This window comes from Emys orbicularis, chromosome 4 (genome assembly GCF_028017835.1).
Source record: "Emys orbicularis isolate rEmyOrb1 chromosome 4, rEmyOrb1.hap1, whole genome shotgun sequence".
NCBI lineage: Eukaryota > Metazoa > Chordata > Testudines > Emydidae > Emys > Emys orbicularis.
In genome coordinates, this window is record NC_088686.1 from 58,530,135 (window position 1) to 58,552,967 (window position 22,833).

At 39.3% G+C, this 22,833-nt stretch overlaps 1 protein-coding gene across 1 annotated transcript in view; it reads right to left on the bottom strand.

Moving 5' to 3' along the window:
- Window positions 1–22,833, bottom strand: part of FMN1 (formin 1) — a 256,580-nt gene that overhangs the window by 95,392 nt on the left and 138,355 nt on the right. Inside the window, exons 10-13 of the mRNA XM_065403678.1 lie at window positions 16,194–16,323; window positions 8,946–9,092; window positions 5,503–5,562; window positions 4,802–4,922 (exon numbers count right to left, since the gene is read on the bottom strand). Coding sequence (XP_065259750.1) covers window positions 4,802–4,922; window positions 5,503–5,562; window positions 8,946–9,092; window positions 16,194–16,323 — 458 coding nt within the window. The remainder of the gene's footprint in view (window positions 1–4,801; window positions 4,923–5,502; window positions 5,563–8,945; window positions 9,093–16,193; window positions 16,324–22,833) is intronic.

Consider the following 22,833-nt stretch of genomic DNA (forward strand, 5'->3'; position numbering starts at 1 on the left):
TGCCCTTATATAAATCAATGGTACATCCACATCTTGAATACTGCGTACAGATGTGGTCTCCTCATCTCAAAAAAGATATACTGGCATTAGAAAAGGTTCAGAGAAGGGCAATTAAAATGATTAGGGGGTTGGAACAGGTCCCATATGAGGAGAGATTAAAGAGGCTAGGACTTTCCAGCTTGGAAAAGAGGAGACTAAGGGGGGATATGATAGAGGTATATAAAATCATGAGTGATGTGGAGAAAGTAAATAAGGAAAAGTACAGCCATTCTTATGTTCTTAGAGAAGGCAGTATATATGCTAGTCTCCTTTTCCCAGCTCATTCCCAACTGCCTGGGTGAGAGGGGAGATTTGCCCCACCCGCCTTTCAAGGCCTTAAAGAAACAATGACTGCCTTTCTCCCAAGCACTACTTATTCTCAGGACTGCTTCCTCTTCACCAATACCTCTTATTTCCTAGGTCTTAGAATAAACAAACAAAAACCTTTCAAAATGTTGAAGGCCCATGACATGTGACTGGGGGTGGGCTGACCAGTAAGCACTGCTACCGTTAAGGGCATACTACCCTGTCACAGCTTTTTTCTACTTGCTCAGTGTCTAACATAATGGAGCCCTGTTCTCAGTCAGTCCCTAGGTACTACCATAGTGAATATAATAAATATTAAACAACATATTTATGAGGAGAAGGGGCTGACATGTAGAATAAGTCATGGTGGAGAGGGATTAGTGGGTAAAGGACAGACTACCAAAGGTGAATCATACATATATCATATGATTGAGTGATTAACATATGGATACTACTACTTACCCAGAGCACACTTTTGCACACAATAAACAGATACATAAATAAATTTTGAGCCCAGGCTTCACCAATCCTCTAACTTTGCATCTGCATTATTTGAGGGGAAATGTATTGCCACTTAGTCATATATGTACTTGACTGAGCTTGTAATGTAAACATTTAAATTATTTCAGTTGCACCCATAATTTGCTAGCATAGAAATGGTGGCCAGCATCTTCATATCTAATTACATAGGAACATGATAAAAGGTGGAATTTACAAAAGCAACTGACTGTCCTATGAACACAAATCCTGTGGCCTTTCAATGGGACGTATGCTTCTGACTCACGCAGGCACTTTTGTAAATCCTACCCATGTACAATAAGAGTGGGATGTCAAAAGTGCTCAGTGTTGGCCCATCTCTTCTCCCACTGTAGACCACTCAACAAAGACAAACAACCCCCCATACACACACACCAGTATTTATCTACAGTCATAAAAAAGCAAAGTGCTGGGATTCATAAGGAATGGGATGGGGAATAATACACAAATTTTTATAATGCCTTTATGTAAATCAATGGTACTGTGTGCAGTACTGGTCACGTCATTTCAAAAATAATATTGCAGAACAAGAAGGGGCAACAAGAGAGACCAAGGGTACAGAAAACCTCTCATATAAATAGAAATTGAAAATATTGAGACTGTTTATCCTAAACAGGAGATGAATGAGAGTGAACATAAGGGTATGTAAAATAATGCCTGATATAGAAAAATGGTACATCAGCTTTCAACTCAAAAGAATTAAGTGTTTTATACATTCATACGTAACCACTGAAATGAAACTACCTTTTCGGGAGCAGCAACCAAACAGCATACTGCACAATGATAAGAAAGGAATATTTTGGGGGGTGAAGGGAAGGGAGATGGAAATTTTTGCCACAGACCAAGAAAAAGGGATAATACGATTTTTAAAACCCATGCAGAGCAAAGGGAAACTTTGTTTTTAAAAGAACAGTGTTAACTTAAAAATCCCATCTTATAAAATTAATATTTTTGCTTTTGTTACCAGAAATACTTCAAATTATTGAAAATGAAAGAACTATAAAAACCTTAGTTGAAATCCTGGCAACACAGAGGTCAATGGGAGCCAGGATTTCATCTCTTATTTATATTTCACTAGTTATACTGTGTACTTTCTGTATTTCTCTCAGCCTGAAAAATGATATTCAGTTAAATCTATTTAACTTCTGTGTATAATCTTTTTAACTTTAAAGTTCTCAGGGCTATGCAAAGCCAGGGCAGAATGTGTGTTAGAAATTGTTTTGACTCAAAGTTTTTAAAAAAAGTAATTGAAAGATTTCTATTTGTTTTGCGAAAGCTTGTTTTTTAAAAAAAAAATTTTTGAGCCAATTTTTAGTTGAAACTGTCCCTTTAAAGATGTCTGTCCATTAAATTGCATGGAACTCAATCTGTTTGCCTCAAAAGGATGAAAGGCTGCATGGCCCCTGTCTGGATTTGAACTCTTGGTTCCATAGAGTCTAGGTATTTCAAACCCAAGGCTTAGACCACTAAGACATCTCTCTCTGGCATAACAACTCAATCCTTCCTATTTTAACATCTATGATATACAGATAAATGAATGCCTTGATAAAGTGATCAGCAAATAATTTGTGTAATAGTAACAATCTACTTTCATTAAAGAAACAAGCATTTACCTTGAACATGTTATTTCAGATACACTGGGTGGTATTTAAAGTTACTGTGGCTTTTTGTCTTCATTTTTGTGCTATTGTATTGTCTAAGAAAATAGGTTTGTGAAAAATAACACTAACGCTGCACAGAGCAGTAGTTTTTTTCCTAGTAGCACATGAGAAAACCCCCTGTTTATTGCCCTTGTCTCATCACACTTCCATGGAGGTTTGCTTTGACTGGACACGCAAGCTACCTTTGCCAACCAAACCATAAAATAAATCTAATGTACCCTATAATACAGGCAACTGCAGTTAATATTGTTCAAATTATTTACATCTGAAGGGCCGCGCCTGTCTGGATGGCTGGGCCTGACGCTTCTCTGGACTTGGTTTCTGCTAATCACATCTGTTTCAGTTTTAGACTTTCACTGGTATTCTGGCAGCAGCCACAACTTTTTAACGGCTACAATAAACTACAGAGACTCATCAAATGTTTGTTGTATGTGTTAAAATTATATCCTCTTCAATTAAAACATTTGATGTGAACTAAACTACAGTGTTATCTAACAAGAGAAATTTGAAAGGGAATGTTTAAAAAAAGGCATATTTACACACAACGGTCCTATTACTACTATTATGCACAATGTTCCTAGTACGACTATTTTTTTGTTTAAATGTAAGAGAAATTCATTAGAGAAATGTATTAGCATTCCTCCAAAAATTTCTGGGTGCCTTTCAAGTGTTAAACACACTGGCACATCAAACGATTACAAGAATGTTTTTTGTTTGACAACATTTGCTATGTGTCATAAAGTCATTACTTTCATCCATTATTTGACTTTGTCAAGTTTCATATATGTTTTTATACAGTAATATAATAAAGGCACTCAGCACTATATTTATATTATTTTCCTATAAAAGCATCATCATCATCATCTTCTTCTTCCCTTTCTCCCATCATCTGTGGTCATATAAAAGCTTCTACCTTTCTTTATAATAGTCTGACAAAATATACATCTTGAAGCACAAAAACAAAAGATCACAACAAAAATATAAATCTAATAAAAATAGGGAAGCCTGAACTATCGTGTTTTTCACTACCCCTCCTTTTTCTTTCTCTCTTTATTTTCTTTGCAATTTAGCACTAAAATCATGTAAATGTCAAAGCCTTACAGCGCAGCCTGTAACAGTGAAATGCATGGCAGCAGAACTACATGCTGGAGTAGAAGAACATCAAACACAGATCATGTTTCTGCACAAACTAGCACGAGAGAGGGCAGGCCAAGGGTTTTACAGGGCCAAGAGATGAGAGGAGATAGAGCACTCGCCTATGCCTGGGTTGAATAAACAACAACTGATACCTTCCTACCACTGTTGACCTTTGAAACCCTCCTTCAGCCATTTCTAACTGGAAGAATAAATTAGTTCGCAATGGTTTTTATTGCCTTACGCTGAACAATAGAATACAGTCATCTTGCTCAATTCTGAATCTAAAATGAATGTTTTGTTTGGAAAACCCGCCCAGAGAAGTTAATATATTATTTAAATTTAAGCAGAATATTCTGTATATTCTTTTATGTAGAATTCTTTTCTTGAAATCCCATTTTTATACAAAACAGCCTTAGTATTACTTTTCCCTAACAAAAGTGAGAAGCGAAAAATATTCAGTCATCATTTGCTGTGTTTATTTAAGAAAGTCTTACAAAGCATGAGGTAAAAATGAAACTGTCTAGAATACTTAGAGAGCAACCCACTCCTATTTTATTTCTAACTCAGTGCTTTGATTGATAGAAGACTTGCCTTTCTGAGCCCCTTTTTATAATAAACATTTTTAAATGTTTATTTCATGTCCAAGGGTAAAACATATTTTGAGCTGAAGCTCTCCATTTCCCTTTGCTGTGTCTTGGCAAGCAGTGCTTTATTTTTACATTAATAGTATTCAAATTCTTTCTTGTAGCTGTTAAATTGTTATACAAGGACTGTGGCAAGTATTTATGTCATTGGACTAAGAGGTATCTACAGTTAAACACAGAAACCTGGAGAAGCCAGAGGAAAATTCCTACATAATTAAAGCAAATTTCCAAGAGATTTCTTTTGGGGCCCTTTGAATTTAAAAGGGATTATAGAAAATTACTTTTTGCTGGTTTTGCTTTCATTTTTAAAAAGTCATGATGTACACTTAGTTTTATTTTATGTTTGTAATTTGTGCCAGGGTGTAAATATGTAGAGTGAACAACACTACAAACCTAATTAGTAATAAACAAAACTCAAAGTTCACTTTTTAAATGGCACTCAGTTGTTAGCATAACAATGTAAAACTTCCCAGTTACCTTCTAGATCTCTCTTCAGTTTTCTTAAGTCTTTTACTAGGTCTTCAAACTTAACTTGGGAGGCCTGGAAGAAATCTTGTGGTTCTGGTAGAGGAAAAATACTCTTGTCTGTTCCTGCATCCTAAAACAAACAAACAAACAAACAAACAAACTCATGCAGCTGTGCCCAGAAAAAAAATACTCCTGGCATAGATGCCCTACCCGAGTGTAAAAAATTACTTGCGTGGGAGCTTTTTCCCAGTGGGGAAAAAAACCTAAGGTAGACAAGCCCTGAGTCTTCTCAAATTTCACTACTGTAATAACAGAAATACTTACTGTCTAGTCCCTCTAGTTAATTTTACTGTCCCAGGCTTAAAGTGACAAGATCTTTGAGGCACTATCCCTACTACATTTTGGGCTTTGTCCAAAAATATTTTCCAAGAACTGGCTTTGAAAACATTTGTTGGTAAGAGTTGTCAGCTACTGCACAATGGGGAATTTCCCACCCCCCAACCATAATTTCTGAAAACCATTGAAAGTAGACAATCTTGGTCTTAGTATTCAATTTTATAAATTTTATTTTCCCTGTTGGAACTATTTTATCCAGACAAGAAAAATTAGTAATAAATTCAAGTCTTTCTCTAATCTTTGTCTCTTTGTCAACACAATTTCTCTAAGTAATATACTGATACAGTAGTTAATTCAGCAAATGAATCATTTACCTTGTCGAAGTGTCGTAGGTAATATATGACAACATAATCCACAAGATTAATACCGTTATCCTAGGAAGAAATTAAATATATTAATTAAAAGGTTAAGTTGGGAGTGAAAACAATGTCAAAAGACATATGATGAAAGTAGTTTTAAATCAGTTTAAAAGGAATATAATCCCATGTTATTAATTTACATGGCCTTGTGGAGTAGGATCCACAATGTATTAGTCGCAGTATAGTATAGTATAGTATAGTAAAGTAATCGGGGACCTGATTTTCCCACCACAGGACACCAATAAGTTCTACCAATTGGAGTTACTGGGATCCTGCAGTGGGAAAAACTGCCAGGTGTTACAATTCTCTAATAATTCAAGTAATTATATTAACAAACATTGTAATTGCCTGAAAAATTTCAATAAATTCACACATTTTAAAATTCACAGGTTTTAAAGCTAAATGGGACCTTTAGTTTATTTAGCCTCACCTTCTGTATAACACAGACCATGAAGTGTATAAGCATTCCATACCTTTTATACCAAATATAAAACCATGGAGTATACACATGCTCAGTGCATTTCATACATAGAGTATGTTGTTTCATGAATATATACTTCTACCATATTAAAAGATTTTCACTCTACAAAGCCACTACTTTCTCGGTCCTACATTGCCTGTATTATTGCGCATGACAATGTTTTATTTTCGTATGTTACTGAATCAATTTACCCCATTTCAGCTGTGGAAATGGATAAACAGTGCTCAGGTATGGAATCATAAATTACAGGAAATTATTAAACAGCACAAAAGAAAGACAATGTAGTGTATTATACATGGAATGTCTTTGATGTCTTTTTTTTCATTTGTATATAGCGTATTGATAGCTATCAGGGTAAAGGTTCGGATATGCACAATGTATGACTTCCTGCACAGAGCTGTCTGGTGTATATTTGAGTCTGCAGCACATTACATTTTATTAATAACACAGAGCAGCAAAATTCGTAACTAAGCAAGTCACTACTCTTCATACAGGCAAAACAATATATATATATTGCCCTTGTGAAGTAAAACATTAGTTCTACTTTATTCTATATACACTCTTACACCACACTGTGACAGAATGTACCCGGGTCCACACGCTACACATTACTGTAATAGTCTTTGTACAAAGTATGCTTTGTGAGATATCATTTGAAAACTCATAATTTGCTGGTTATTATTGACCTGATAAAATGTGTGTGGCAACATTGTATGTTAAGTGGTAAGATTCCACTGTACGGTGTTATTACCACATGTTCCAAACTGAGGTTGGCGAACAGGTATTTCTCAAACAAAGCAATGTGCTCTCTGCTTAATTTGCACTTAACCAGTAAACAGAGTCACCAAGCAACAAGAGAAACAAAAGAAGCTCCAACATGTGAGGAAAAGCAGCAGGGAGCATCCTTTCCTATAGACACTTTGTCTCCTGAATCTCAGATGGAAATGTTTTTTCAAGAGGAGGATTGACACTAAAAAAAGGAGGGACAAACACCCCACGACACCCCTCTCTTTCTCCCTACCCATCGCATTCACGGCACTAGCAGCAATAAAGGAAACATTCACTGGACTGGAGACGGGGTTCTGACCAAAGAAGTTTGGTCAGAAAGACTGCTGAGAGCATGTGGTGAGAAAACTTTGCTTTGAATTTAACACAGTTTGTTAAGTTAGGCACCAATTGCGTTTTATCTTTATTTTTCTTGTAACCATTTCTGACTTTTATGCCTCATTACTTGTACTCACTTAAAATCTGTCTTTGTAGTTAATAAACTTGTTTTATTGTTTTATCTAATCCAGTGTGTTTAAACTGAAGTGTCTGGGGAACTCCATTTGGCGTGGCGAGTTATGTGCATATTATTTCTTCTGAAGCAATAACAGACTTTATATAAAATCGTATTGTCCAGGAGAGGGTTGGGCATACAATGGACATACATTTTTGGGGGAAGGTCTAAGACTGGGAGTGTGTTGGGGTTATGCTGCAGTATAACCAAGGCTGGTAAAAGCCAAGGTGTGGCTGGCTGGCTTGCTGCAGCACACACAGATGTAGCTGGGAGTGACTTGCCTGAAGGAGGCTGTTTGCAAGCAGTCCAGACTGGAGGTTACAACAGTAAAGCATTGTAAAGGGCACCCCAGGTTAGTGTAAGGGTGACACAGCCACTCATTAGTCTGGATTGTACCCTAGTATGTTACACATACCTATCACCTTGGTTTGATTAGGACAGGCAGAAGACTGGGTCACAGACACAGAGACAGATTTTAAAGGGTGGGACCACAACTTTATTATCTTTCCAGGCCTCCATGCCACATAATCAATATTCAGGGTTGGTTCTTTTCAGCCTAAAAGGTGGGACGTATAGGGCCAAAATGGGACATATAGTCATCCTAAGCCAGGGGTCCCCAAACTTTTTTTTTTAAGCCAATTGCAACAGGGAGAGTTATAAAATTCCCACCTCCTCCCCTTGCCAGGCATGATCACCATGTGCATTCAAGACGAGAGGGGCACAGAGCAGCCAAGCCTGCACTCTCCCCCCCACCTCCCCCCAGGACCACAAGGCTTGTCTTTCCACTGCTCAATTGCTCAAACATCATCCCTGCTGAGACGGAGGTAGGGCAACATGAGCCCCCAAAGTGGCTAATTTTTAAGTGTCCTGACTAAAGCCTTAAGTAACTATCCAGAGACCCTTTGGGTTTGCAGTTTTTCAGAACAGAATTTGCCATCTAGGCTGATTTTTCTTCTTCACTCAGTATAGCAGTTCAGAATTCTTGTGTTACAACTGTTATTTGAAAAAGATGTGATACTTGCCAACTTAAAAATGAAGACAGGCAACACTTTGCAGACATGGGCAGACTCTTCCACCAAGAATCCAAACCCATAAACTCAAATCTGATCCTTCCGTTTTACAGTTTCTAGCCATTGTTCCTAAACTTGGCCCTCAATTATTTCCTCACATGCTAGTGGCTTTTGTAAAGACATGCAACTAATATCAGGAATGAAGGTTGGGGACAGTCACTGGAGAAACCTTCTGCCCTCTGTGCTCTCTTACATGTCTTTAACTCTGCACTGGCTGAATTTTGACTGAAAAATACACAAAAAGGCTTTGACACCAGGATAATTTTTCCAGTGGCAGAATCTAGGTGAGACAGGAGATGTCTATGTGTGCATATGTGAGGCAGGGGGCAAATTGGGAAGAAAGAGACAGAGGCCAGTAGTCAGTGAGGAGGAAAATTCTTTGTAATGCAAATGATCTGTGCAAAAGAACAATGAAGGGAGAAACATTCCAAAAGTAACATCTACAAAGCGTGCTGCTGTTTAAAACAGATAATAGTAAGAGGCAAGAGAGAGCTCAACCTTTTGCAGATGATGGAACATGAAAAAGATCACTTGACAAATGCCCTTTAAAGTAAAAACAAGTACTTACTCTGCTCTTGACATCCTTTAGTTTGGGAAGAATTTCCAAACCAAATCCATCTGCTTGACCTCGTGTCCTGTTCCCCCCATTCATATAATTTCCAAAAGCCAAAATCAAGCCTAAAATTTCCTTCACACTTGTCATGTCCAGCAAATCCTGAAAGAGGAATACTAATTTGTAACATCAGGTGGTACAAGAAGTTTACAATTCTTTTACTGTTGCCCATGAATGTTACAATGATGAGACACACAAAAATTATGGATTTCCCCAAAGACTCATACCAATATTTACCACAATACCAGTGAAAGAGTCCCAACCGTTTTCTACAACTAGTACTTAAAGTGCAGTAGTCATGAAAATGCCATTATGAGGTTCCATGTTTGTCACTCACTGATTTCATTTATAGTCAGGAACAGAGAATGGAAGAGGATAATGTAAGGGGCAGATCAGACGAGAAACATTCACATAAAGAATCTGACACATCAGAAAAGGGCAGACAAATAAACAGTGACAAGTTTTTAAAGTACTTATACACAAATGCTAGAAGTCTAAATAATAAGCTGGGTGAACTAGAGTGCCTCGTGATAAAGGAGGATATTGATATAATAGGCATCAGAGAAACCTGGTGGACTGAGGACAATCAATGGGACACAATCATTCCGGGGTACAAAATATATCGGAAGGACAGAACAGGTCATGCGGGGGGGGGGGGGGGGAGTGGCACTATATGTGAAAGAAAATGTAGAATCAAATGAAGTAAAAATCCTAAGTGAATCCACATCTTCCATAGAATCTCTATGGATAGTAATTTCATTCTCTAATAAGAATATAACATCAGGGATCTATTATCGACCACCTGACCAGGACAGTGATAGTGATGATGAAATGCTAAGGGAAATTAGAAAGGCTATCAAAATTAAGAATTCAATAATAGTGGGGGATTTCAATTATCCCCATATTGACTGGGAACATGTCACCTCAGGACGAAATGCAGAGATAAAATTTCTCGATACTTTAAATGCCTGCTTCTTGGAGCAGCTGGTACGGGAACCCACAAGGGGATAGGCAACTCTAGATTTAGTCCTGAGTGGAGCGCAGGAGCTGGTCCAAGAGGAGGTAATAACAGGACCGTTTGGAAATAGTGACCATAATATAATAACATTTAACATCCCTGTCGTGGGAAGAACATCTCAACAGCCCAACACTGTGGCATTTAATTTCAAAAAGGGGAACTATGCAAAAATGAGGGGGTTAGTTAAACAGAAATTAAAAGGTACAGTGACTAAAGTGAAATCCCTGCAAGCTGCATGGGTGCTTTTTAAAGACACCATAATAGAGGCCCAACTTAAATGTATACCCCAAATTAAGAAACACGGTAAAAAAAAGCCACTATGGCTTAACAACCATGTAAAAGAAGCAGTAAGAGATAAAGAGATAAAGACTTCCTTTAAAAAGTGGAAGTCAAATCCTAGCGAGGTAAATAGAAAGGAGCATAAACACTGCCAAATTAAGTGTAAAAATGTAATAAGAAAAGCCAAAGAGGAGTTTGAAGAACGGCTAGCCAAAAACTCAAAAGGTAATAACAAAATGTTTTTTAAGTACATCAGAAGCAGGAAGCCTGCTAAACAACCAGTGGGGCCCCTCAATGATAGAGATAGAAAAGGAGCACTTAAAGACGATAAAGTCATTGCGGAGAAACTAAACGAATTCTTTGCTTCAGTCTTCACGGCTGAGGATATTAGGGAGATTCCCAAACCTGAGCCGGCTTTTGTAGGTGACAAATCTGAGGAATTGTCACAGATTGAAGTGTCACGAGAGGAAGTTTTGGAATTAATTGATAAGCTTAACATTAACAAGTCATCGGGACCAGATGGCATTCACCCAAGAGTTCTGAAAGAACTCAAATGTGAAATTGCGGAACTATTAACTAGGGTTTGTAACCTGTCCTTTAAATCGGCTTCTGTACTCAATGACTGTAAGATAGCTAATGTAACGCCAATATTTAAAAAGGGCTCTAGAGGTGATCCCGGCAATTACAGACCGGTAAGTCTAACGTCGGTACCGGGCAAATTAGTCGAAACAATAGTAAAGAATAAAATTGTCAGACAGATAGAAGAACATAAATTGTTGGGCAAAAGTCAACATGGTTTCTCTATTACAGTTCTTTGAAGGGGACAACAAACATGTGGACAAGGGGGATCCAGTGGACATAGTGTACTTAGATTTCCAGAAAGCTTTTGACAAGGTCCCTCACCAAAGGCTCTTACGTAAATTAAGTTGTCATGGGATAAAAGGGAAGGTCCTTTCATGGATTGAGAACTGGTTAAAAGTCAGGGAACAAAGGGTAGGAATCAATGGTAAATTCATAAGAATGGAGAGGGGTAACTAGTGGTGTTCCCCAAGGGTCAGTCCTAGGACCAATCCTATTCAACTTATTCATAAATGATCTGGAGAAAGGGGTAAAAAGTGAGGTGGCAAAGTTTGCAGATGATACTAAACTGCTCAAGATAGTTAAGACCAAAGCAGACTGTGAAGACCTTCAAAAGATCTCACAAAACTAAGTGATTGGGCAACAAAATGGCGAATGAAATTTAATGTGGATAAATGTAAAGTAATGCACATTGGAAAAAATAACCCCAACTGTACATACAATATGATGGGGGCTAATTTAGCTATAACAAATCAGGAAAAAGATCTTGGAGTCATGGTGGATAGTTCTCTGAAGATGTCCACGCACGCAGAGGCTGTCAAAAAAGCAAACAGGATGTTAGGAATCATTAAAAAGGGGATAGAGAAGAAGACGGAGAATATATTATTGCCCTTATATAAATCAATGGTACGCCCACATCTTGAATACTGCATACAGATGTGGTCTCCTCATCTCAAAAAAGCTATACTGGCACTAGAAAAGGTTCAGAGAAGGGCAACTAAAATTATTAGGGGTTTGGAGAGGGTCCCATATGAGGAGAGATTAAAGAGGCTAGGACTTTCCAGCTTGGAAAAGAGGAGACTAAGGGGGGATATGATAGAGGTATATAAAATTATGAGTGATGTGGAGAAAGTAGATAAGGAAAAGTTATTTACTTATTCCCATAATACAAGAACTCGGGGTCACCAAATGAAATTAATGGGCAGCAGGTTTAAAACAAATAAAAGGAAGTTCTTCTTCACACAGCGCACAGTCAACTTATGGAACGCCTTACCTGAGGAGGTTGTGAAGGCTAGGACTATAACAGCGTTTAAAAGAGAACTGGATAAATTCATGGAGGTTAAGTCCATTAATGCCTATTAGCCAGGATGGGTAAGGAATGGTGTCCCTAGCCTCTGTTTGTCAGAGGGTGGAGATGGATGGCAGGAGAGAGATCACTTGATCATTATCTGTTAGGTTCACTCCCTCTGGGGCACCTGGCATTGGCCACTGTCGGTAGACAGGATACTGGGCTAGATGGACCTTTGGTCTGACCCAGTACGGCCGTTCTTATGTTCTTATGTTCTTATCACTTTAACCTAGTGATGGGCCAAAATTGTAATCTTGAATTGGCCCATCTCTGTTTTAGACAGGCAAACAACTGTGTTCTTACATTGGTATAGTATCTCTTTCCAATATTTCTGAAAGAAATTCATTGTGTGACTCAGCACCTACATGTAGAGCTAGGTGAAATTTTTCAGCTTAAACTATTTTTGACAAAAAATGCAGATTCGGTGACACTGAAACATTTTGTGGCTTAATTTGATTTCACCAAATTGTTTTGGTTGTAAAAAAAACTTTTTAAAAAAATCAAAATGTTTTCACTTTGACATTTCCTAAATGAAACATTTTGATTTTTAAATTCAAAACTGTTTGTTTTGAAATTTTGTTCAGCTTTATTTTTTTAATATGTAAACATTAAAAAATGCTCAGAACAATGTTTTATTTTGGATCAAATGAAATGTTTGACCCAGAACAAAGTTTTTTTTCAACTTTTCTTTTTGGTGAAATTTTCAAACATTTTAATTTTCAGTTTGACCCCCAAATGATTTTTTTTTTTTTTTTTGAATTGCCAACAAACCAAAAAATCCACTTGTATGTTGAATTCTAGCACGGAGAAAATTCTTATGTAGCCTTGAAAATTAGATTTTAAAATATGAGAATCATAGAATATCAGGGTTGGAAGAGACCTCAGGAGATCATCTAGTCCAATCCCCTGCTCAAAGCAGGACCAACACCAACTAAATCATCCCAGCCAGGGCTTTGTCAAGCCGGGCCCTAAAAACCTCTAAGGATGGAGATTCCACCAACTCTTTAGGTAACCCATTCCAATGCTTCACCACCCTCCTAGTGAAATAGTTTTTCCTAATATCCAACCTAGACCTCCCCCATTGCAACTTGAGACCATTATTCCTTGTTCTGACATCTGCCACCACTTTGAACAGCCTAGCTCCATCCTCTTTGGAAACCCCCTCCCCCTTCAGGTAGTTGAAGGCTGCTATCAAATGCCACCTCACTCTTCTCTTCTACAGACTAAATAAGCCCAGTTCCCTCAGCCTCTCCTCATAAGTCATGTGCCCCAGCCCCCTGATCATTTTTGTTGCCCTCCAGTTTGTCCACATCTGCCCTCTCTCCAATTTGTCCAGAACTGACACATTGGCCTAATGGGTAGTGTTGTGAATGGCAGTACTTGATTCTGCTCTCTTATGTTACTCTAAAATTGGCATTGTGCCCTTCTATGTTTATACCTCAGTGATTCCATGTCAGATTTTACTTAGATTGTAAGCTCTTGGGGTAGGGTCTGTCTTTTTGTTCTGTTTGTATGGCACCTACCTCACTGGGGTCCTGTTCCAGAACTAGAGCTCTTATGCACTTTTGTAAAACAAATAATAATAAATAATACTTTTTCTCAATTTGCAAAGGAATGAATTGTTTTTAAACTGCCAACTCTGCACCCTGGGCTCTGAGAGTAAGGCTAACTTATGTCTGGTGATTTTGTGAGAGAATGAAAGAAAGCTGCTGCAGGCCAAATTAATGCACACAGTTACAGCTGTGCAAGTCCAGGGTCTTCTGGTTGTTTCCTTAGTAGCACCTGTTCAATCCCCATTGAAAGCTGCCTGGTTTTGTAGAGGGTGGCTTGAGGGAATCATTTGGACTGCAGAATCTTTACTACTGAGAATACCGAGAGAGAAAAAAAGAATCCAGTTTGACTCCTGCAGTGTCCAGAGCCCAAAATCACAAAACATCCCTTTACTTTACTTTGATGTATATATCTCCTTACTATATGTTCCATTCTATGCATCCGATGAAGTGGGCTGTAGCCCACGAAAGCTTATGCTCAAATAAATTTGTTAGTCTCTAAGGTTCCACAAGTACTCCTGTTCTTTTTGCGAATACAGACTAACACGGCTGCTACTCTGAAAACTATCCCTCCTAGGCATTAAAAACTGAAACTTGAGTCCAGAAGGCAGAAGAATAAATTCAGTGGTGAGGTAAATGGTGAGAGAAGTTGATTACAAAATGGGTATGCTGTAAGATATAAGGCAGAGACACCTGCCCTGATTTTGCATTCAGTGGACCACACTTCACCTGCTTGGGGAAAAATCAGAAGAAAGGGGAAGAGGTGGGAGAGAAAGTGAGTGGGAGTCAAGAAACCTGGCTGCTATTCCCAAGTCTGCTTTAGAATTGCTCTGTAACTTTGGGGAAACCATTCAAACTCCATGGCCCTGATTCTTATTTACACAAGGCCACTTGTTACCACCCTGGTACTGTAAAAGGACCTTAAAGTGAGTGAAAAGTAATAAGCCCCTTAACATTGACAGAGTGGTGTCCTTAGTATAAATAGAACAGGAGTACTTGTGGCACCTTAGAGACTAACAAATTTATTAGAGCATAAGCTTTCATGGGCTACAACCCACTTCTTCGGATGCATATAGAGTGAAACATCTATATGCATCCGAAGAAGTGGGTTGTAGCCCACGAAAGCTTATGCTCTAATAAATTTGTTAGTCTCTAAGGTGCCACAAGTACTCCTGTTCTTTTTGCGGATACAGACTAACACGGCTGCTACTCTGAAACTTAGTATAAATGTGAATCAGATGCTTTCTGCCTCAGTTCCCCATAAGTAAAGTGGGAGTAACACTATATCCCTACCTCAGAAATTCTACGTGTCTTACTTCATTGTTTGTAATGCACACTCGATAGGAAGCACCATAAAAACACACAATATCATTGTTTTTATTACTAGTTGGAAATACTGTGTGAAATCTTGTTTGTTTTTAACTTCCCTAAGGTTTTAAGAAAGATAACTTGTTTTTAGGAGTACCTAAGTGTTTTTGTTTTAAATCCACGGCAGAATACGGTTTGGCAACATTTCTGATATGAGTGTTGCAAATAAATACAAAACATTTTTTGAGACATTTGAGTGCAGCGGGAGCTTTGTTTTTAGTTCACAACATTTCAGTGATGTCACAGGTACAACCATATTTACACTAGTCTCTTCTACACTGTTCATTTCCTCTTTTTTGACTTGTCTCCTCGTTTGTATTGGGTTTTTTTGGGCTCATTTTCCTCTTGAATTCTCACTTTATCCCCATCTCCAGACTCTTCACTTTCCCCACACATTATACTCTCTTCGCTCTAAAGCACCTCCAAATCCACTTCGCCAACATGTGAGCAGAGCAAAAAATCAAAAGACAGATCCTGTCGATTTCACCTTGCTCCTCCATCCACAGGTGGAGTGGGGTGGCAGGTAGTTCAGAAGAGGCTCTTCTTATGGTAGGCCAGACAATTTACTATGCTGGCCTTTTGCATGAATGCCCGTGGTTGCCATTCACTGTTTAGGTTTTCTTCTAATCATCATAATCAATTATTTCTATTACTGTAACATCTAGGAACCCATTCTTTTTCTTCTAAAAGGTATTTATTTATTTATTTCTAGAGTTTTACTGATCTAGTTTAATTCATTTATTAAAGTTGGCTTTGATGCTGATCTCTGTGTTACTGTAAGACTCTGCTCGGTTTTGCAACATTTGCAATTTCTTTACTGAAAATATCTATCATTTTTCATGAAATGACTGGCACTATGAAAGTTAATTAAAATCTGCTCTTCTGCTGGAAGGAAATGTTGCTATGTAAGAGCCATATAGTGCTTTTAAATTCCTGCAAAGTTAATGAAACAGCTGAAGTATTTATATTATACCTGAATTAGCTTTAGGAAGCAAAGAAATACATAGTATTTTAAATAAACTTAATTTGTGATTGGCTTTCATTAGACTGGCAGAACCTACCTTAGAAGCACGAGTAATAACATCCACTTTACGATGCACTGAGGTTATCCCCTCAGAGAAAACAGATTGGAAGATTATACATTGGGCACGTTCTGCAAAATTGGGGATCTGGGATAACTCATACAAAAATCTGCAAAAATAAGAACTACACTGTAATACCAAATCTTTACATTTCACATCTTTTGTTATAATATAACATGTCAGAGTAATAGTGTCAAAGAAAGCACGTACATAAAGCAATCTTTCTTTATTTGAATTGTAAATGAAATATGATAGAACAAAATAATGTTTCATGATCTTTTGCACAACATTAGAGAATAGATGAGACGTATTATCAAAGCTTGTTGGTGACAAACAGAAGGACCTGCAAACTGGAGACTTCTGTTCCACTACTCTATGGACAGGCTTGTGTGTGAGAGAAACACTGCCCTCTACTGGATGAAAACAGCTCTGTACATCGGTTTATCAGTTTGATTGTTTGGTGTATTGCTAAATAACGAGTATAACAGAATAACAACAATTAAAAATAGAAAAATACCCTTTAGATCATTTAGCCAAATGTTTCTCAAAATGTTGGTGCACCTCTGCTAAGGGGCCACAAAGGACAAGCTAAGGGCAAAGGAGATGCCTAAATTAATATGGGCAGGACTTTAACACCACATGGCAGGAATGAGGTGCATGACTGGTTTCATTTTCCTTACTACTCTTCATTTGAAATCCCTTGATACTGTGCTCTATTCTGGTCACCTCACCATAGGATAGCCATTGCTGAGATTTAAAAGATCCAGCAAATGAACCAAGTGATTCAGGGTTTAAAGGTGCAAATTATAGAATACGATTAGCCTGACATAACTCAGGAAAAAAAGGAGACAATGGAGCATCTCACAGAACATTTTGTTATTTTGAAATAAAGGAATGGATTAGTGACAATACCCGGTTACTTAAAACAAAAATCTATAGTCTGAATCTGTGGAATGATCCACCCTATATTGTAATTAAGGCTCATCTTTACCAACAGTTGCCATTTAGGGTTATCTTGGATATCACAGTTTTCCCATTATGTTGAGTATGAAATGAATATGATAACTGTACAGTATCATTTGGTAAATAGAGTTTTTTTTAATGATGACATCACAACAATTCAGGCAGACAACTTTTGTATAAAATGCAGGTTGGATTATCTATCAAAGTCAAAAACCACAGAAAGAAGTGTAAATTAATGCAAGAGGGTACTGGATAAAGTTTTGAAGAGGACAGAATGCTGGGTTCACTCATTAATTGTAGCTTGGGGTTAAGAAAGGTAAGCGTTTGGCTAACTTAAAGATATGATGGAGTGCCCCATTGACCTAATGTAACTTTTTGATGGCCCTTAGTACAACATTCTACTGATGATCTACAGTAAGCACAGAGGGTTTTAATATCATGTACTCTACCCTGGCAGTGAAAAGATACCTTAAAGAAAGCTTATATAAAATGTATACCCACGTGATGGCTCCTTTACCCTGACAGAGTGCTGTAGAAAGGGCCTTAGTGTAATTTTGAATCAGGGCCAAAGCCCATCATACTGTAACTATATATAAATCATAGCATCCATTGAATTGAAAGACAATGAAATAATCATTTTTACCAAGAAATAATGTACCAGTTTATATTTATTCACATTCTAAAAACATCAAGTTTAGTGAATAATTTGAAACAAAACTGATTCTCTTCTCAGTAAAAGTCAAAAGGACCACCACTGTGTCAATGGAGACATCCGTGTAAGAGAGGGGAGAACGAGGACTCAGTGTCATAATTTGGGGGGAAGCAAATATTTTACCTTCAAACAAATGATCGTTCTCTACTTACTGTGGTCAATAACATGGTCAGCAATAAAGCCCCAAATTGCATTTTGCTCCCATTTCCCTGTCTAGCAATGATTTAGTACTAGCTAGAACTACAGGAAGATTACATTTCAGCCAAAATGCAATACTTGGAAAGAAGCTAGAGCATCTGTGTCCCTCAGACAAGGCCCCATGTTGTGGTCAATTACACATATAAATCTTTTCAACTCTAATGAATATTAGCATTTTAACAACTTTATTATCAAGAAACATAATTTAGGAGCACACTGCAATACTGCTAAGATATATTTACAGTGTACATCAGCAATAGCAAATATAACATGCCAGCAAAACAAATCAAAATCACATGTGCAGGAGACCATTATAGATATCAGGAAAGCTTTCCGTTTCTCTGGAATTTCAAAACATTTAAAATTAGCAAAAGCCTCTTTTAGACTGCACTGAATTCAGCCCAACATTTACAGTATTTTAATCCATAATGTTACCATTTGTAACCATTTTACAAATATGGCATTTCATTTTTAACTGTGCTTTGAGCCTTACCAATGAAAATGCAGTCAGGTTTATGTCCCGCAGTAACTAATTTTATCAGCGCATACAAGGTTGGAACTCTTGTGTGCTTAATCTTTTGTGGGATGAATATGCTTAATGTAGTTCCAACAAAAGCCCCTGGTCCGCATTTATTGAGACTGAGTGGATAGTCATAACAGCACAATTGATTTATTGAGTTTCCAGAAAGTGCAGTATTTTGAATGGCTTATAAAACTGATGTAAGAGCATCACTGGTGTTATGGACAACGGTGTGGGCAGTCAGGCCTAGTGGTCAAAGCAGAGGGTGGTCAGGACTAGTTGGTGCTGCAATCAGAGGCCAGGAACAGCACCAAAGACCAGAGCTGGAGTCAGGAACCAAGTACAGCTGGGAACAAGGCTGTTAATGCAACCAAAAACTGCATTTGCTTTTTTTTTCAACAGCATCCCATTGCTGACTCATGTTGAGGTTGTGATCAACCTCAAGTCCTAGATCCTTCCCAGCAGTGCTGCAGCCAAACTAGTTATCCCCCATTCTGTATTTGTGAATTTGGTTTTTCTCCTCTAAATGTAGCACTTACATTTGTCTATCATTTTGTCTTTCATTTTGTGTCTGTAGCTCACTTCTCCAATTTATCAAGATACCTTTGAATTTTAGGGAGCAGGTTCTGGCCTGGTACAGCTGCTGGGCTAAAGAGAAGGCCTGGTGACGCCTCTCAGCCAATCAGGGTGTCCAGTCAATGAAGGCTTTCAGCTTAGGTTAACTAGCTGGTCCCAGGCTCAGCACAGATGTTCTCCACCATTTCCCTGGACTAGTCGTCTGGACTGTAGCCCTCCCAGTCCACCAGGTACTGGAATTTCCCCCAACTCACTAGGAGGAAAGAATTCATCAGATCAAATATTTCCTCCTGCCCTCAAATGGTTATGGATGGTGGAAGTGGGTTGGAGCGGTTCAGGAAGGGATTCTCAGTTTAAGGCTTTAGAAGGAAGATATGAAATACAGGATGGATCTTAGGGACTCGGGTAGCTGCAGACTGCATGTTATTGGATTGACCTGTTCCAACGAAATGGCCCAGGTACTGGTAATCCAGTTTGGCTGATGGGCTTTAAGATTCTAAGTCGATAACCAAACTCTGTCCCTACAACAGGATTGGGGCAGTCTGGTGGCCCTGGCTAGCATGGTGCTATAAGCTTCTTTATCAGATCTTAAATTTTTCTTGAGTTCTCGGTGCACTTCGAGCAAGTGTGTAGCCAAGTCCATGGTGGTATGTACCTGGGAACTCGTGGGTATGTCTGGATGAAAACAAGAATGGACTTTGCGTGGGTTGCATTATTGTAGGCAAATTCCACAAGGAAAATTAGTAATTCAAAAAACACTGAAGATACCGTTCTAGAATCTGGCTGATATGTTCTGGTCACCCATTGATTTGCAGGTGATAGGCAGAAAAGGGACTTTATGCCAAGAAATCTTAGAAATACCCACCAAAAAGGGGAGATGAACAGGATCTCTGATCCGACATGAGGCCAGTTGGTGATCCATGGTAATGGAAGACATTCTCTAGGAAGAGACATGTTGTTTCTGAAGGCATGGCACAGAACAAAGTGCACCATCTTAGTTAGGAAATCAACCATGACATGGATGCCACCTTGCATGGGTCCATAGTTAGTCCCTTGGGGAAGACAATATGCCCCAGGAATTCAGTCATGTCCTGGTCAAATTCACACTTCTTGAGCATCACCTATAAGTGGTTTTAGCAGAATCTTTCTAAGATTCAGCATACATGTTGATCAGATGCTCAGTAAAAATGAGGATATCATTGAGGTAGATAACCACAAATTGATCCAGCATGTCCCTAAAGAGATCATGAATGAAGCACTGGAAAGTCACTAGAGTGTTGTACAAGCTGAAGAGCATAACCAAGTACTAAAGTGTCCATACCGAGTGCGAAGGCTGTCTTCCATTCATCTCTATCTCTAATCTGAGCTGGGTTACAAGCTCCACAAAGGTCCAACTTGGTGAAGACCTTGGTGGAGCAGAGTCTCTCAACGAGTTCATTGGTAAGGGGTACTGGTTCTGGATTGTAACATTGTTTAATGGCTGTTAATCCACACAAGGCCATAGGGAGCCATCCTTCTTACTCACAAAGAAAATCAAAGCCCTGGTTGAGGACTTGGAGAGATGGATGAACCCCCTTTGCAGGTTTTCTTGGAGATAGCTTCAGAAAGCCGATAACTCATTTTCTGAGAGGGAATAGATACACCCGAAAGGGATTGCTGCTCCAGGTTGGAGGTCAACAGGGCAGTCATAGATACAGTGAGGTAGCAAGATGTCAGCTTTCTTTTTGTCAAATATGTTAGTGAAGTCTTGATATTTGACAGGTATCACAGGTACCAGGACTGTTGGGGAGACCATAATTGTTGCAAAGGATCCTTTTGGACTAACCCCCTTGTCTTGGAATCTCCTGGGAGATGGGCAGAGAAGCAGAACATTTATGTCTGTGGTTGGATTTTGGGAGGCAAGATCCCAGCAGTATAGTGAACTAAAATGCACCATGTCAGTCTGCAAGCAGATACATGGATCATGGGCAATGAACCAGGGAATACAGAGGAGAACAGGAGAATGTGGCATATGGATCAACCCGAACTGAAGGATTTCTTGATGACCCTGAAGGGGTCTAAGGGGCAGTTAGGTGAGTGAGGGCCTGAAGAGAGGAGTGGTCCATCAACGGACACTATTAAGTCAGGGAAATTTTGCACTTGGTGATGACATTATGCTCTCAAGCAAATTCAAGTCCATTAAATTACCTGAGGCGCCAGAGTACCAGCAGATAAATCTTGGTGCAGGGTACCAGAGCAAGGGGGAGAATGCCAACCCCCTACTGGAACTCGGTGCTTCCTGACTGGGATGCAGACTGGGCCTCTGCAGGGCAAATCAATGCTAAGTGTCCCAGTTCCCCACAGTATAGGCACAGGCCTGAGGCCTGTTTTTCTCTGTGTTAGAGAAGCAGGGCCTGGGCGTGGTCAACCTGCATAGACATAGGCTGTGGGGAAGGTGCAGAAGGTTGGTTGGCTGGAGTCAGAGTAACTGGTAGGGTCAGGAAGCTAACCTTCTTACTTGGTGGCGTTCCATCAGGCAGTTGTTAGTCTATTTTTTTTTATTATATATTATATATTTTTTTATGCACGGTTCAGTTAGGGCATCTGGACCTGTCAGAGGCTCCATCTGCACCAGCTCGTCTTTGACCTCATCATTTAAGCTGAGCTTCCTGCTCAGTGCTAGTGCTGCATGACCTCATTCCATTTGGTGGCTGCTACCAGGTGTCGAAACTCCAAGGCATAATTAGCAACTGGACAATGCCCCTGCAGCAATGCCTGGAGAGCAGCCTCTTCTATATGCATGTGACTGAGGTCATTGAAAATCATCGCAATGGCTTGAACAAAAATTCTCAACTGGCTCAGGAGAGGACTAGAATTCTCCAGTAATGGAGAGGCCCAGGCCAACGCCTCCCCAGTCAGCAGGCTGATGATAAGTCCTACTCAGGAGTTGATGGGGGGGAATGACCGAAAGCACAACAGAAATAGGGCCAGCAGAATTCAGAAACTTGAGGAACTTACTGCAGTCACCAGCTAACTCATACAGCAGGGAAATTTTTGGTTCTCGAGTGGCTGGAGTTGGAACTGCAGGCCACACTCCAGGCCTGCAGGGCAGCAACCTGAGTCTGCAGGTTCTGCAAGATACTCACTATCTCTGACAGGGAGACATTGGCCTTAGCAGCATCCATTCTTCTAGCAGAACCTGTCCCTTCTTTCAGGAGGATGCTGCTCAAACTGTCACGGACTGGGATGTGGGTGGTCAGGCCTAGTGGTTGCAGCAGTGGGCGATCAAGCCTAGGGGTCAGAGCTGGAGTCAGAGCCAGAGTCAAGAAACAAGCAGGAGAGCAGCTCTGGAACAGATTGGAGCAGGGCAGGAGCAAGGCTGGGTACAAGGCATGCACAGGAGCAGGAGCAGTTGCAGCTGTGAGCAAAGCATTGAGCAGCAGCCAGGGCTGCTGTTCCTTGGCTTCAGAGCAGGCCTGGTAGGTTTGGTCTATCGATGTGTTCAGCTGAGGTCAAGTAACTGGTCCCAGGCTCAGCTGCAGGCCCTGATGCTTGATCACTGGTTGATTATTTCATTTTAAAGCAACATTTAAAAAAGAAAAGTCTCCTTAATCAACATCTCTCAATAACAGGGGAAATGATGGGATAATTAGGTAAGGATTATAAGAACT